The sequence below is a fragment of the Brassica rapa genome, chromosome A09 (assembly GCF_000309985.2).
Source record: "Brassica rapa cultivar Chiifu-401-42 chromosome A09, CAAS_Brap_v3.01, whole genome shotgun sequence".
Classification (NCBI taxonomy): Eukaryota; Viridiplantae; Streptophyta; class Magnoliopsida; order Brassicales; family Brassicaceae; genus Brassica; species Brassica rapa.
This window is the reverse complement of record NC_024803.2, coordinates 44,364,807-44,380,226: the sequence shown is the minus strand read 5'-3', so window position 1 is coordinate 44,380,226 and position 15,420 is coordinate 44,364,807. Positions and strand designations below refer to the sequence as shown.

The 15,420-nt window shown below is 34.6% G+C and overlaps 5 protein-coding genes across 9 annotated transcripts; 4 read left to right on the top strand and 1 right to left on the bottom strand.

The window, feature by feature from the left end:
- Positions 1-110: 110 nt before the first annotated feature.
- LOC103843645 lies at positions 111-2,725 on the top strand. The gene is made up of 2 exons (XM_009120390.3): positions 111-1,172; positions 1,569-2,725. Exons 1-2 carry the CDS (start codon positions 340-342, stop codon positions 2,515-2,517), a joined length of 1,782 nt encoding a protein of 593 aa, XP_009118638.1. The 5' UTR covers positions 111-339; the 3' UTR covers positions 2,518-2,725.
- A 3,281-nt stretch (positions 2,726-6,006) lies between these two features.
- On the top strand, positions 6,007-7,741 carry LOC103843644 (auxin-responsive protein IAA12). Of its 4 annotated transcripts, none has more exons than XM_009120388.3 (5): positions 6,007-6,708; positions 6,803-7,074; positions 7,144-7,261; positions 7,344-7,405; positions 7,495-7,741. In XM_009120388.3, the coding sequence occupies exons 1-5, from the start codon at positions 6,500-6,502 to the stop codon at positions 7,518-7,520; spliced, it is 687 nt and encodes a 228-aa protein (XP_009118636.1). In that variant the 5' UTR covers positions 6,007-6,499; the 3' UTR covers positions 7,521-7,741. The 4 variants fall into 4 exon arrangements, with proteins under 4 accessions (XP_009118636.1, XP_009118634.1, XP_009118637.1 ...); XM_009120386.3 differs by having other exon boundaries at positions 6,009-6,708; positions 7,492-7,741; XM_009120389.3 differs by having other exon boundaries at positions 6,018-6,708; positions 6,806-7,074.
- Positions 7,742-8,007: 266 nt separating this feature from the next.
- Positions 8,008-9,399, top strand: LOC103843845. The gene is made up of 3 exons (XM_009120625.3): positions 8,008-8,359; positions 8,472-8,583; positions 8,659-9,399. Exons 1-3 carry the CDS (start codon positions 8,162-8,164, stop codon positions 8,748-8,750), a joined length of 402 nt encoding a protein of 133 aa, XP_009118873.1. The 5' UTR covers positions 8,008-8,161; the 3' UTR covers positions 8,751-9,399.
- Positions 9,400-9,656: 257 nt separating this feature from the next.
- On the top strand, positions 9,657-10,659 carry LOC103843642 (membrane protein PM19L-like). The gene is made up of 3 exons (XM_009120384.2): positions 9,657-9,863; positions 9,957-10,134; positions 10,264-10,659. The coding sequence occupies exons 1-3, from the start codon at positions 9,737-9,739 to the stop codon at positions 10,508-10,510; spliced, it is 552 nt and encodes a 183-aa protein (XP_009118632.1). The 5' UTR covers positions 9,657-9,736; the 3' UTR covers positions 10,511-10,659.
- LOC103843643 (pentatricopeptide repeat-containing protein At4g21190) lies at positions 10,641-12,908 on the bottom strand. Of its 2 annotated transcripts, none has more exons than XM_009120385.2 (8): positions 12,716-12,908; positions 12,517-12,584; positions 12,256-12,357; positions 11,822-11,935; positions 11,581-11,724; positions 11,282-11,494; positions 10,993-11,185; positions 10,641-10,886 (listed from the first exon to the last, which is right to left on the bottom strand). In XM_009120385.2, the coding sequence occupies exons 1-8, from the start codon at positions 12,849-12,851 to the stop codon at positions 10,756-10,758; spliced, it is 1,101 nt and encodes a 366-aa protein (XP_009118633.2). In that variant the 5' UTR covers positions 12,852-12,908; the 3' UTR covers positions 10,641-10,755. The 2 variants fall into 2 exon arrangements, with proteins under 2 accessions (XP_009118633.2, XP_033135035.1); XM_033279144.1 differs by having other exon boundaries at positions 10,993-11,128.
- Between the last annotated feature and the right edge of the window lie 2,512 nt (positions 12,909-15,420).

Below are 15,420 nucleotides of genomic sequence, written 5' to 3'. Positions count from 1 at the left end.
CGAGTTGTCTCCTAAAATAAGCAAACGTCTAAAGACACAAAACACTTCTCCTAATAGATGCATTCGTTGTCTTTCTCACAAATACAAATCTAAAATTAAACAAAAAGCCAATGGCCATTAATTACCTTTCTCCCTAATCTTTCGGATATTACAAACATTGACCAAACAATTAATCTACCTCTTCTTCATTCATCATCCAACTTCTCAGAATCAAGAATTGCGAGAGAGAAACATCTAATTGTTCCTCTCGCAATTCTCCTCCTCTTTCACATCTCTTCCCAAAAAAAAATGCTTCCAAAAAAACATTGATCATTTGAAAACACAAACTCTTTGATCACAATGTCGATGATGTTTCCATCGTTTCAGCTCCTAGAGCTGAACATAATCTCAGCTCAAGACTTAGCTCCTGTCGCCCGCAAGATGAAGACATACGCCGTGGCATGGGTCCACTCCGAACGTAAACTCACCACACGCGTTGACTACAACGGTGGAGCAAACCCAACGTGGAACGACAAATTCGTATTCAGAGTCAATGAAGAGTTTCTCTACGCCGACACATCCGCCGTCGTCATTGAAATCTACGCCTTGCATTGGTTCAGAGACGTCCACGTAGGCACGGTCCGTGTACTCATCAGCAACCTCATCCCGCCTAGCCGTCGTCCAGGATACCGAACCAGCAACAACGAGTACCGTCGCACGCCACCTCCGGGGATGAGATTCGTAGCCCTTCAAGTTCGTCGTACCTCAGGCCGTCCTCAAGGGATATTGAATATCGGTGTTGGAGTGCTTGATGGTTCCATGAGAAGCATGCCGCTCTACACGCATATGGACTCGTCGGCCGTGGGGTATAGAGACTTGCTAGGGGAAGAGGATCGTCATCTACAGCATTTGCATCTGAACAGCAACAAAGGGAGCTCTAAGAATCCACAATCTCCGTCTACGTCGAGGCAGTTTCAGTCTGTTGTCTCGAGACCGGAGCTTCGTCGTACGAAGAGTGATACGAGCTCTATGGTTGTTTCTGATCTTTTAAGCAGAGCTGAGAGAAGCCGTTTGGCTACCAGAAAGCCAGCGAGTGCAGTTGGAAGCAGTGAATCTGAAGCTGTACCAACCACGACTGACTCTGAAGACGCTTACACACCTCCAAGCAACACACATAACGTTCCGAGGCAGAGGTACGACTTTATCTAACGACGAATTTAGGCCAAGCCCAATGGAATATTGGCATTGATCCCCAAATTTTTTTTTGACATTTTTACATAAGTTTAGAACAACCCAAATGAGGTTTTCTCTACATGGGTTCTCTAAAAATACATATATATTATGTATATAATAAATATTGTTATTTAATTATGAGTATTTAAAATTTACGGAAAATACAACCGAAAGAAAGTATGTTGGTTTCTAATAAAGTTTAGATACTCATATAGAAATAATAATATTTATATATACATAAATATATATGGATTTTTAGAAATCTGCCTAGAGAAATTCTTCATTGGGGTCCGCAAATTATAAATTTTTATTTTTTACAAAGGTTTTATTAAATGTTTATGGCCCCAAATTTTCAGATTTGGCCATGACTCTATCGAGTCGGATCTCACAGAACCATCAACAAGGGTGAAACCAAACGTGCATGTGGCGACTCAAGAACCTCCACCTTACGGTTCGTATCATCAGTCACGTAAAACACCAAGAAATTCACCAATGCACGAGAAACAAAGACCGGTTAAAGACTATAACCGAGGAAGAGCTTCACCCTACTTATCAAGACACGGAACACCATTGAGATCAAACATCGTATCATCAACACCCATGCAACCTAACGGTATTAGATCAACTCCAATGAGATCAAACATCGTCGGCATGTCACCAACAATGCGTCCCAACATGGTCGAACTAACTCCCATGCAGACTCCGAGACGGTCCAACATGTACGGAACAACTCCAAGGAGGTCAAACATCGTTGGCTCAACTCCGATACGTTCAAACTACAAGGCTACACCGATGAAGTCTCATCACGACTACGGTACACCGATGAGGTCATCGAACCTAGCCGGGAGGAGAATCTTAACCGACTCGGAGCTAGGTCCGTCTTCATCAGAAGTGGCAAAAAATAAATCTCACGAGACGGAAAGCTCGATACTTAGTGACTGGAGCGTTGACGACTCTAGCATCGAAGGAGCGCGTTCGAAGCTCGAGATGTGGAGGACGGAGCTGCCGCCGTTGTACGACATAGGGTCAAGCCAAGTGAGCAGTACTGATTACGACGGTTCGGTTGTTTATGCTGCCAATGGAGGAAGAAGTTCTAGACGGAAAACTCCAGCGGCGAAAAATGCTAACCGCCGTCATAGTTCCGAAGGTAACGGTCTTTTCTCGTGTTTCAGTAAAATATGCGGCGTTGAATGCAGTTTCGTATGCGGAGGTGGTGGTGCTGCTGCTGCTGATGAGTCGAAGAAAGGTGGGGGTGGTGGTCGCGTGCACCGCACATACTCTGCTGATGATTTGAGCTCTTTATGATTTTTTTATTGTGTTCAATTTTTTTTTGGACCGATTGATATTATTATTAAATTTTCTTTTGGGGTGGAGAAGGTGAAAAAGCGCGGGAGTGAATTATGCAACAGTGTTTCTAGTAAAACAAATGTTAATCTTATCACTGTTGATTAATTATTTCTCATGGTGTTATTCTTGTTTTACATTTTTTTTAAAAAAAATTGCTTGCAAAATAGAGGAAACTGTGATAGTATCAGAGTAAAAGTTTATACACGAATGAATGAATCATAAAACTACTACACCATTCATAATTTCATATTCTGAATTTATTGAATATAGGGATCCCAGCATTTTTTTTTCCAGCATTTTCATATATAGGTTATAATTTAGTTTATCTAGTTGGTAACTAATCCAGTATAAAATGTGAAGTTTTTTTTTTGTAATTAATCAGACCGTTTTTGGTAATTAACAAAGACTAATGTCTCTTGCCTAAAAATTATCGAGATGGACCAAATCTTTGGAAAAACATAAAAATCAAGCCAAAACTAAACATATTTGGTTCATACATGATACAACCATTTAGCTTAATTTCCATCAGATCCATCGATCAGAGCATGAGATTAATGTCCCTTGATAATGATTTTGATTAAAATTATAATTTCCACAAACCAATGTCCCCTGCAAAAGTTTTCAAAGGATCATCAAACATCATGATGAAAGTATCTAATCACCACGATTTTCTAATAATGATGTTTAAAAGAATGACTTATCATCCGAAAGCATTACAATATAGCCTTTATTACACAAGTGGGAACAAATACAAAAACTTTGTAACATAAAGCAAAAACGTTAGCCAATATTATAACAACTAGATTTTTTAACCGCGCTACGCGCGGATAATATATTATATGTATTTCACAATTCTAAAAAATAATGTATAATATTGTATTATATTATTTAAAGAATATAAAATAAGACTACATAACATAAATATATTTTTTATTTTTTCTTTGTGAAAATCATTATGTTGTTTGATTGTTGTACTTAATTCACATATTTGCATAGATATTTGTGATAGATGAATAACTATATTTTTATTATCAGTAAATAATATATATTTATTATATAATATAAGAAAAATGAAATTATTTACTTTTTAACAAACTTGTCTCATGTTGGGGATTCGGTTATAGACATATCATATTCGAATGAAACATTTTTACACTTATCAATCTTCTTAACAATTAAGAAACAAATCTGAATATCAAAACAATATCTCATACGATCTCTTTGTGGAATAACTGCTCTGAAGAAATTGAATTTATGCATCAAAAAAGACTGAAAATGGATGTGCATATGTGTTATCTAAGTCAGCTTTAAAAAAAACTATTTATAGTTCATATATCATTTATGTCCATCCTATTTTTTTGTCCATCATTTCTTAAACATCTTGAAATAAGTAATGCTAATTAATAATAAACTTTTTGCTCACAAAATAAAAATTAAATTTGTTTAATTATCGCTTAATTTGTCTAACTGATATATGTATTTCTCAATTCTAAAAAAATAATGTATAATATTGTATTACATTATTTAAAGAATATAAAATATGACTACATAACATAAATATACTTTTTAAATTTTCTTTATGAAAATCATTATGTTGTTTGATTGTTGTACTTGATTCACATATTTGCATAGATATTTGTGATAGAAGAATAACTATATTTTTATTATCAGTAAATAATATATATTGATTATATAATATAAGAAAAATAAAATTATTTACTTTTTAAACAAACTTGTTTCATGTTGGGGACTCGGTTATAGACATATCATATTCGAATGAGACATTTTTACAGTTATCAATCTTCTTAACATTGAAAAAACAGATCTACATATCAAAACAATATCTCATATGATCTACTTGTGGAATAACTACTCTGAAGAAATTGAATTTAGGCATCAAAAAGGACTGGAAATGGATATGCAGATATGTTATCTAAGTCTCCTTCACAAAGTACTATTCATAGTTCATATATCATTAATGTCCATCCTATTTTTTTGTCCACCATTTCTTAAACATCTTGAAATAACTGATGCTAATTAATAATAAACTTTTGCTGGAAAAAAAATCAAATTTATCTTATTATCACTTAAATATTTTATTAATATGGTCTAAGAAGCTTTTAAGTGATATCATAGTTTAATTTATTAGTTTTTTTGTTATTTTTTAGAGGTTTTTGTATTTAAGATTTTTTTTCATATTAAACTTCTATTTCTTTCACAGAATTGATATATATATATATATATCATAAAAATTACCATCAAATCAGTTTTACTTATTTATTATTTTGTTTGAACGAAAATACACTTTTTAAATAATTTAATTTAAAATAAAATTATATATTAATTTGCTGTATTTTAACAATTTCATTGATTTAATTAATTTGCTTTGGTGGATAACTTAAAAAGTTTTCATATGAATCTGGTAAAGCAAGCTTATGTTGTTATATTATATTTATTTTGTGTATATAGAATCTATATATAATGTTAGTTTAATAAAGAAAGAACATTATTTTTTTTGTAACTTCAAAAAGATACATTATTACAATTTGAAATGAATCAAAATTGAATAAAATGGTAATTAAATATTTGTAAATCTAATTGTTTAGTTGGATTCTCATGAAAAAAAAAATCGATTGGTTAAACAAATGTTTTAAAAAAATTTGTGGTATTTTTTTGTCTATAAATTATAAAATTTATTGAATTAATATATTTAATTATTGCATCCTTAAATAATATTTTATTAAGACATTAGAAAAAATATGTTTTGAGTTGTTTTGTCAAATTGTACAAAAATCTATGCTTTTTCATATTTGTAACTTCAAAAAGATACATTATGACAATTTGAAATTAATCAAAATTGAATAAAATGGTAATTAAATATTTGTAAATCTAATTATTTTTTTTATCTTGTTTAGTTGGATTCTCATGAAAAAAATCGATAGGTTAAACAAATGTTTCAAAATTTGTTGTGTTATTGTTTTGTCTATAAATTACAAAATTTATTGAATTAATATATTTAATTATTACACCCTTAAATAATATTTTATTAAGACATTAGAGAAGTATATTTTAATTGTTTCCTATGCTTTTTCATATTTTTCACGAAAATTTATATGTTAAACTTACTTTTACAAAATTCTTAACTTTGTCACGAAAACAAAAATCTATGATTTTTCATATTTGTCAACGTTCTCACACTTTCTAAGAATATATTAGCTTAGTCACTTACTTATTTTTTTTTTACAAAACAAAGTATCGGAGTCTTGAAAGTTGAATTTATATTATTGTAAATGTACATAAGAGTTTGTGATTATATACTTAGTGGTTCTTGTATATGTGTCCAAGAATGTTTCAATGGCTTAGTGGTAACTGTCCTATATATATATCATACTAACCCGGGTTCGATTCTCACCTTCGCATTGTTTTTTTTATTTTTTACGAAAAGTAAATGAGGTGACATGGCAATTTTGGGTTCTCTGATTGGTTGATTTTTCTATCCTATGTGGACACCCTCTCCATGGTTTATATCCCCCTTTTAGTATAGTATAGATTTATTATACACACAACTGTAAACAAGGTTCTTGGGACTCTCTTCCTCTAGCCCTGCTTGAACCAACAGGTTTGATGATGTCGGGGAAAACTAATATTTAAACAAAAGACAAGACTAGTGTTAAAAAAAAAAAAAAAAACAAGACTTTGGTTAGAAAATTAGCATTGTGGTATGGTCTCATTACAAGACAGATGGGGTCCCACTTCTCTCCTATACTCTGCTTTCATCATCTCTTGTCTCTCTCTCCCCCTCTCTCAAATAAGACTGAAGAAACCCTATATACCCACACTCTCTCTGCTTTTGTCTCCATATCGAGTGTGTGTCCTCAAAGCCTCTTCTCTTGGACGGTTCTTTTGAAAAGTCTCTCCCTTTCGAATTCCTTGACTGACAATGCGTGGTGGGTCAGAGCTGGAGCTCAGGAAGAGTAATCTTCCGGCTGAGAGCGACCTGGAGCTGGGGTTAGGACTCAGCCTCGGCGGTGGCGCGTGGAGAGAGCGTGGAAGGATTCTAACGGCTAAAGATTTTCCTTCTGTTGGGTCTAAACGAGCCGCTGCTGACTCTTCCTCCTCTCACCATGGAGCATCTCCTCCTCGTTCAAGGTTCTTCCTTTTTTAATCAATAAAGCTCACAACTTTATGTTTATTTCGATGTTGCATGATGTAAAGGAGTGAACTTTGTTGGTTTTGTTGTTAGCAGTCAGGTTGTGGGATGGCCACCAGTGGGGTCACACAGGATGAACAGTTTGGCTAACAAACAAGCTATGAAAGCTGAACAAGGAGAAGGAAAAGAAGAGGGCAAGAAGGAAGATGAGCCTAAAGATGTCTCAGTGAAGGTAGTTGAGGGTTCAGGGTTTGTGAAAGTGAATAAGGATGGAGTTGGTATTGGAAGGAAAGTGGATGTGAGAGCTCATTCGTCTTATGAGAATTTGGCTCTGACGCTTGAGGAAATGTTCTTCGGAAGGACAGGTCAGTAAGGCTTATACTTTTTGACAATGGAGTTGGGATTGTCATTTTATATTTTGAAATGATCCTCAGGTACTACTTCTGTGGAAAAGTTGAAACCTTTGAGACTTTTAGATGGATCATCAGAGTTTGTTCTCACTTACGAAGATAAAGAAGGAGATTGGATGCTTGTGGGTGATGTTCCATGGAGGTAATGAGTCGAAAATGGCTTGGTGTTAGAACTTATTAGTCTCTATTAATATCTAAAATCATTTCAACTTTTTTGTTGTTAGAATGTTTATCACTTCGGTGAAAAGGCTTCGGATCATGGGAACCTCGGAAGCTAGTGGACTTGGTATGTTTTCAAAGATCATCTTCTGCTTTCTTGATTTATCTTCTCGACTAATATAAAAAGAACACATTGAAACATTGTTAATGCAGCAGCTCCAAGACATCAAGAACAGAAGTAGAGAGACAAAGAAACAGCCCTGTTTAGCTTCTCTTCAAAAGCTAGCATTGACATGGTTTTTTGGTTTGGCAAGTTGCTCAATAAGTATACATAAAAGTTGAAGTTTAGATTTTGATATATTAATCCTGTTCGTGTCAGAGAGAATGGTTTTGATATGTATTTTCTTGCTCTCATAATGTAAATAGTTGAAGCTATCTAAATGTGATATGAGTTCTATTTTCTTGTGGTGGCTGTTCTTGATTCCTGAGGAATGAAACTCACTTTCCTTAAAATATGGTTCCATGTTTTTACTGTCTTTTGGTGTCCATGTTTCCAACGACTGAAGTCAAAAAGTTTTGAAAAGAAAACAAGAGTAAAATGTTTATGAACACAACAATTAGTCAATTACCAACAAAAATGTTTAATTATGATTTTAATCTGATAGAATTGATCTAATCATATTCAAAGTATAATGTAGTTGAATTTGGAATCATGTTCACCTAATCAAAAATATTTAAATGCTAATGCGATGCACCATGTAAAATAAATAAATTGTTACTTAAGAAAAGAAAGAATCTAACTAAAGATTTATAGGGGACAAGAGAAAGAAAGTAAAGTCAAAAACAGAACCGTTCAAGTCTGTAGAAGAAGAAGATTCATGGTATGGATCATAATAATCATCATCAATGGCGTATGATGAGATTTTTCTTCAAGAACGCCACAATTGCTCTCACTGTCCTCAACCTTCCCATCTTTCATTTCCTCCTCCATACCTTTTTGATAAATGCAGCTCAGCTTCGGTACATCAAGGAAGCTGAAGAGATTAGGCTCGCTATGCAACCTCTAGATCTCATCAAAACAGTAAGCTTACAACACTATACTACATTGGTTCACATTTTGTAGCATTTCAAAGCCAAAGACTTTTAGTTAGCAATGTGAAAAGATTCTGCGCATGTGCTATTTGAAATGATAGGTCAGAGAAATCGAACAGGAGGGAACTGGGGGACAAGAAACAGAGCAGCAGAAGCAGAACACAGCCGTTGATCTTTCTAAACGCCTCAAGGATTTTGCCTCCAGCTTGAAAGGTATGAATGGTAACAACCACAATACTATCTTTTTGTTGGAGTTTTGATCTGTTACACAATGTTCTATATATATAGCATTGGAAGAATGGCGAAAGCGGAAAATGGAACGAGCAAGACAACGTGATCTTGAGAAAACCGGTGGTCTTTCATTATCCAAAACATCATAAAAGACCATTAGTCCTCAAAAGATGAGAGATTATCATCATGGCTATAGAAAATTGTTTAACATTACAAGTCTCATAAGATATTCATGTTAGTGTCATACAGAAAATGTTTGAAAGAAGTAGAAAGGAAAGGATCTGAAATGTTGTAATGTTTCCGACATTGAACTCTCACAAACTTATTTACACCAAACAATAATCAGTTAATGTTATATGAACACACCTGTGGTTGATCCAATAACCTTAATATGTAATCTCGGATGATGCTAAGGTTATCTATAGGGTCACTTCTGTGCAAAACCGAATGAAATATTAGTCTTGAGCCTCTAATAATTTAAAAAACAAAATATATGAACATATGCAAAAACAATAACATTTTAGATCTTTAAATTGGTAAAAAAGCTTTAATTAAATTTTTTAATAATCGTGTAGGCTTTCTTAGATCTCAGGATTGGCCATGCTTGCCTAAATATGCATCTCCAGTTTATAAATTATGAACCATTGTGGCCAGTACTAATTATATAACTTTGATTGCAAGTTACTTTCCTTCTTTAGAAACTTAACAAAGTATAAGAAGCCACGTTGTAGATATATAGTCGGTTACTTTTCCTCTTTATCATAAATAATTGCTGACAAATTATACTTACTTACCAATATATGGTAGCCTCCAACATTTAATATGATCAAAACATAAGAAGATAATTTAAAGAAAGCACTTGAAGATTCGAGCTCAATGACAACACTGGCCTATATCCAACACTTTGGAACAACCTCACGACACGTGCTCCACCACCTGTAACCAGCTGAACACTAAAGGTCCTCTGTGCATGACACGTGTTCCTTGCCACCAAACCGTCTAAGCTCTGTGTATATAAAACTATGTCACATATTCTCGTTACAATCGCTCAATCACCGAACAAGTAAAGCTTTGTTGGATTTAGATAAGAGTGACAAAGAAGTAAAATAAAGAGAGCTTGTAGAGATTCAAAAAAATGGCAACGGTGGGAAGAAACATAGCAGCACCATTACTGTTCTTGAATCTGGTTATGTACCTCATCGTACTTGGTTTCGCAAGTTGGTGTATCAATAAATACATCAACGGCCAAACTAACCACCCAAGTAAACTATCCTCTACATCTCTCTGCTTAACTTTTGATCATTTTGATAACTTAGTTGAAGTTGTTGCTAATTTATCGAACATTTTAATTATAGGTTTTGGAGGCAACGGAGCAACGCCATTCTTCCTGACTTTCTCGATCTTAGCAGCCGTTATAGGGGTAGCCTCGAAGCTGGCCGGAGGTAACCATATTAGGTTCTGGAGGAACGATAGTCTTGCAGCCGCAGGGTCTGCCTCTATCGTTGCATGGGCCGTCACTGCTCTTGCCATGGGGTAATTATATCATATATTGTTTGTATATTGTCATGCATACGAACAAGTTTTTTAAATTATTTTTTATATTTGAATGGTTCATATAATAGAAATTTATAATGTATTTTTTTTTTTGGGGGGGGGAATAAGGTTGGCATGCAAGCAGATAAACATAGGAGGATGGAGAGGGTGGAGATTGAGGATGATCGAAGCCTTCATTATAATCCTGACGTTCACTCAACTGCTCTACCTCTTGTTGATTCACGCTGGTACATTCAGCAGCAAGTATGGTCCTGGATACAGAGACACTGACTACGCTACAGGTCAAGGTCATCATGTACCAGGCACTCATGCGGGCGAGCACAAGGCCGGTGTTGGAACGCACATGCCCGTTTAGTGTCTTCTTTGTGTTTGATGTGATGTTAATTTACATAATAAATTATATGATATAATGTGTTTTTTACTTTTTAAGTTTTTTTATTAAGTTATGTAATAGTATGAACCTTTGTGTTCTTTTGATATATGGATTTGTGTCTTATGTTTTCACTCTTAAAACTTCCAAATCAAGTGGAACAAACATCTTAATCTTACATGGAACTGCACCGTACAAAATAACCAAACCTAGTCACTATGATAAACAACTTATGCTCCATGTTCGGGTCTGTTCTCAGTGATGGCTTCTGATTCTTGGTGATTATCCATATTTTCTTTGATCCCTTCTTGTAACTTAGCATCCACTGCGTCTTCTGCGGTTGCTTCAGGATTCGTCACTCCTGAAATTACAATTTAAACAGTAACAAATCATGGGGTTTTCACCAAGAATCTAAAAATGATCTTATTAGAATATCAAATGGCTTTAGATGGTTAATCATCACTGACCTGGTTTCTTCTTCTTCCTTGAAGATCTTCTTGATTGTTCATCAGATGCTGCACCGAGAAAAAGACTGCTATACTTCTCCAAAACCCTTTCCTTCTCCTCGACCATTCCTAAAAGCTCGTAAGCATCCGCCACTATCTGCACAATATGTTTATCCGGAGGCTTACGGTCATACCTCTCCAGATCTCTAAACAACTTCACATACCACACACACAAAAACAAACACGAGTTTGATATCAAACACAGTGAAGGACATACAACTAAAACTGCAAAAAACATCTAAAGACATACCTTCACAAGTTCTTGTAACATGTTGTTCCGGAAATAAATGCGGGTCATCTGTAAGCATAGCTGCCAAGGCACAGAATGAAGATCATGCCCGATTTTCTTACGCCAGATAGCGTGTGCCTCTTCTGCTCTACGATCCATATCTAACGCCCTTATTAACTGTCCGTATGTCCCCATCGTGGTCCCTTGTCCCTTGCTAAGCATCCACTTTATTACCTACAAGCCATTAAAACAGATGATATGTTCAATTTAACGGTTCATGAGTTTTCTAAATAAGAGAAAAGAAGGGGAGAGAGCATTACCTGAACCATACGATGCCATTGATGTTCTTTTTCAAGAATAGCGATGACTCTTTTGAGGGAAGCAATGGGGAAATTGCGTTCCCAAGCAACCCAAGCATCTAGAGCTCCATAAACCGCCTCTTTATTATCTTCTATATCAAGAAGCTGCATAGTCCACAAGCTCGTATTAAGGATGTTTTATATAGATAAAACCCCAACGAATAAAACTATGACCATAAGAACATTACAAATTTCTGCTTACAGTGTTCACAAGAAACTTTATTTTATCCTTCTTGGGTATGTTCTCTCCCATTTGCTGCTTCCTAGGCGTTTCAGCGTTTCCTTTCTTTGATGAATCCACAACACCTTGCCCATCCTACATCAAGATTAAAAACATGCATCACATATACACGATTAAATGAGAAATTGCTAACAAAAAGTACATGGATCAGAGAAATTATTGTGACCAACATCAGTTATGTGATTGACTATACTAATCTACCGAGAGATACATGCCGCTGAATGAGAATCTAAGCATTTCAGGGTCTTTAATATCATAATGCATGTGGTATAACTTAGACATATATCTAGTTCAAAATGTATAAGATGTGTCTGAAAGAAATTACATAGCTTGAGCTCACACTAAGACTAAGGCAACAAAACACAAAGCCAAATCTCGAGTGTATACTAGTGTACCTCAGCTTCCAGAGAAGGTGCACGAGGCGCATGGGAATCAGCCACAAACTGATAGCTCATAGATTGGACCCTTGAGAAGGCAGGCTTGTTTGTTTGGCTGGCCTAAGAAACGTGCACACAGTAAGATGTATGTATACAAATATTCTCTTAAAAAATCTATGTTTTAACGTTTCATTACACAAAGCAACACCAACAGACAAATGTATTATGTTTCTGTGGTGTCTAATGCGGAAAAAAACATTTCAAAGATGAAAACTTTACCCCGAGAAGACGATGAGTAAACGTGCCAGCATTACCAATGGCTTTGTGAAGCTTACTTGCTTTCTCACCTACAACAATAAAAGATACCAAACTAAGATTCGAAATAGACAGCAACTTTGACCACTTAGACAAATCAGCTCAAAGTTCGAATTTTTAAAAAGAATGATGGTGAAAATTCAAAAACAGAGTGTGTACTAACCATTACGTCCTCCTCCTCCGGTGAAGAGACTTCGTGCGGCGGGAATAGTAGATAACGGCGTCGATAGGTTAACGGTTGCTCTAGTAACGGCGCGTTTGAGAGGTGTTTTAGGTATCAGAGAACTGAAACCCGCCATTGGAGACGGAGGAGAAGGAAGACGACGGAGTCACGGAGGCGTATTTGACGTTCTTATTCATAATATCAAAGCCCATTGGGCTACTAATTAGCCCATTAACGACTAAGACGCCAATAGCCCTTTTGCTTCTTTAGTTCTCTTTGGCCCGTAGAAATCGAGACTATATAATAAACCGGATCGGTTTAGTTGAGTTGAAAGGGTAATCTAGCAATCTCATAGTTTCACGAGCTCTTGAATATAAACACAACATCATCCCACTTGAAACCGATGCAAGAAAAGGACTTATGCCTACCACTGATTCGCCTCGGTGTTACATGTATATTAGTCCTGAGTTGTGGAAATCTCACAATAGGTTTATTTTTGTTTTAGTAGTATATCCCAAAGAGCGTTTTGAAACTGAGAGACTGTTGGCTCACTATCATATTTTCAGGCCGTGTGACTTGTACGTCAAGAAACCTCTCAAGGCGGGAATTTATACTATGTAAACAAGTTTTCGTATAATATGTGAATTTGTTATGACACCAGAGACAGTCAAATAGGCCATGATAAGCTTTAATTTAGGCTTAAGCCACTTTTCGTTTCGTTTTACAAAAATCCCAATACTTTAGATAACTACTCACGAGTGCTTAACGATCAAGCCGATTTGTCTTTTGGTCCAAAGACGCTTATAAGATGCATGAACTGACTTTTAGAGAAATTATATAATTTTGGGGGTCAACTCATAGGGGTAAATTCTTAAAGGTATGACATCGAAGAATTTAAAATAAAGAAACGATGACAATGGACAACCACGTATAAACTATTTTTAGTAACTGACAGCTACTGAAGCAGAAACAACAATGACAATAATAATCGAGTCATAAAATTTAAATATGTTTGAATTAATAAAATAAAAGGGTGAAAATAAAGATTATGAATTTTGAGGCAAAATGCAATGTACATCTGCATGAATATTGGGAGATGCTTTAAGTTAAGCATTTACCCGCTTTCCGAAGCACTTAATTATAAGTCAATCAAAGTTTTGAACACGGTGTCTTTGCTATAATTAGCTACTACTATCATTTATCCTATTCGTTATATATCTACCACGTGCCACTTATTATTTATGATACAATGTACTCCCTCTGTTCCTAAATAAAGGATGTTTAGTTAAAAACACATATATTAAGAAAAATTAATTTTTGTCTAGACAATAACATTAAAACTATAAATTAAAAGCATTCAACCAATTACAAAATAAAACTATTAAATTTGATTGGTTGTTTTTGATAAAGTTAAAGTTACCTATAAATATGATAACATCTTACATATTGAAACATGAAAATTCTTCGAAACATCTTATATCTAGGAACAGAGGGAGTATGACGCTTAAAAACCTAACCAAACCATTTCCCCTTTATTCAAACTAAATTCTATATACTGATCATATTATAAAATTTTTAAGTTTTGTTCTGTTTAAAATCCAAACTGAACTACAACTTAATTGATCTTTTCATATCTTTGAAACTAAAAATACATTAGCAAGTTGGAAACTGAAAAAAAAAGATTCCAACTGAAACCCAGATTAATTAGTACCCGCAAAATATGAACTATAAAACCAAACTACTTTGGTCAGAAAATGCAGATCGTATTAAAAAGGGTTGACCAGTAAAAAAAAGAGTTCACCAAAGGTCAAGAAGACACCTGAGGTTTATTCAGAGAAACATGTGTTCACATGGACTTCCCATCTTTCACTATCACACTTTTCTTTTTTCTTTTTGAGGGAACCATTTGACTCCAATCATTTATTATATTTCCATACCTTTCAGTTATTACAGTTATGGAGTTAGTTGAATCTCTATCCTCTTTTCCATCTTTTCTTCCATTTGTATTTTAATAATTCATGTTGTACCTCTTTTCTTTTGCTCCATACACATTTCACATCGACTACTATGAAAAATGTAACATTTGAGTGCCGGTAAAAAAATTGGACTTAGATTTACATCATAATTCATATATAATATCACTTTTCGTTTAAGTAGGATGTGTCATTACATACTCTATATGATCTTCATAGTTTTGGTTTCTAATTGAGATATGCGATGAACCAAAACAAGCAGCACCTGCCCCTAATCTCAAGGTCAACGTATAATTATGTTATTGGGTTTTTAGTGACTTCAATAACATATACGTTGGTCAAACAAGCAGTAATCCAAGAGAATAGTTAAGAAGAAATAAATGTTGGAATATTTTCATGTTACCAATAAATATTCAACTATTCATAAAATGTACAGGAAATGGGTAATAATACAATACAGGGGCGGCATGAAATTAGGTAGCCTTTTTGGCTTAATTTTAAAACTGTAACATGGGATTTGAGTCCCTAATCAGTGATCTTTTTAATTAAATCACATGATTAATCAGCTGACTCTACCGATCGGATCCGATTAATAAAAATAGAAAGAATTCGTTTATATATAAATAAGCAAAAACATATTTTGGCAATTCCACTTTAGCAATAATTTGTCATTTTCTCTCGTAGTATATAGTTTTATGTTTAGCGGCCTTTTTTTCTTTGCAAGATTCTCTG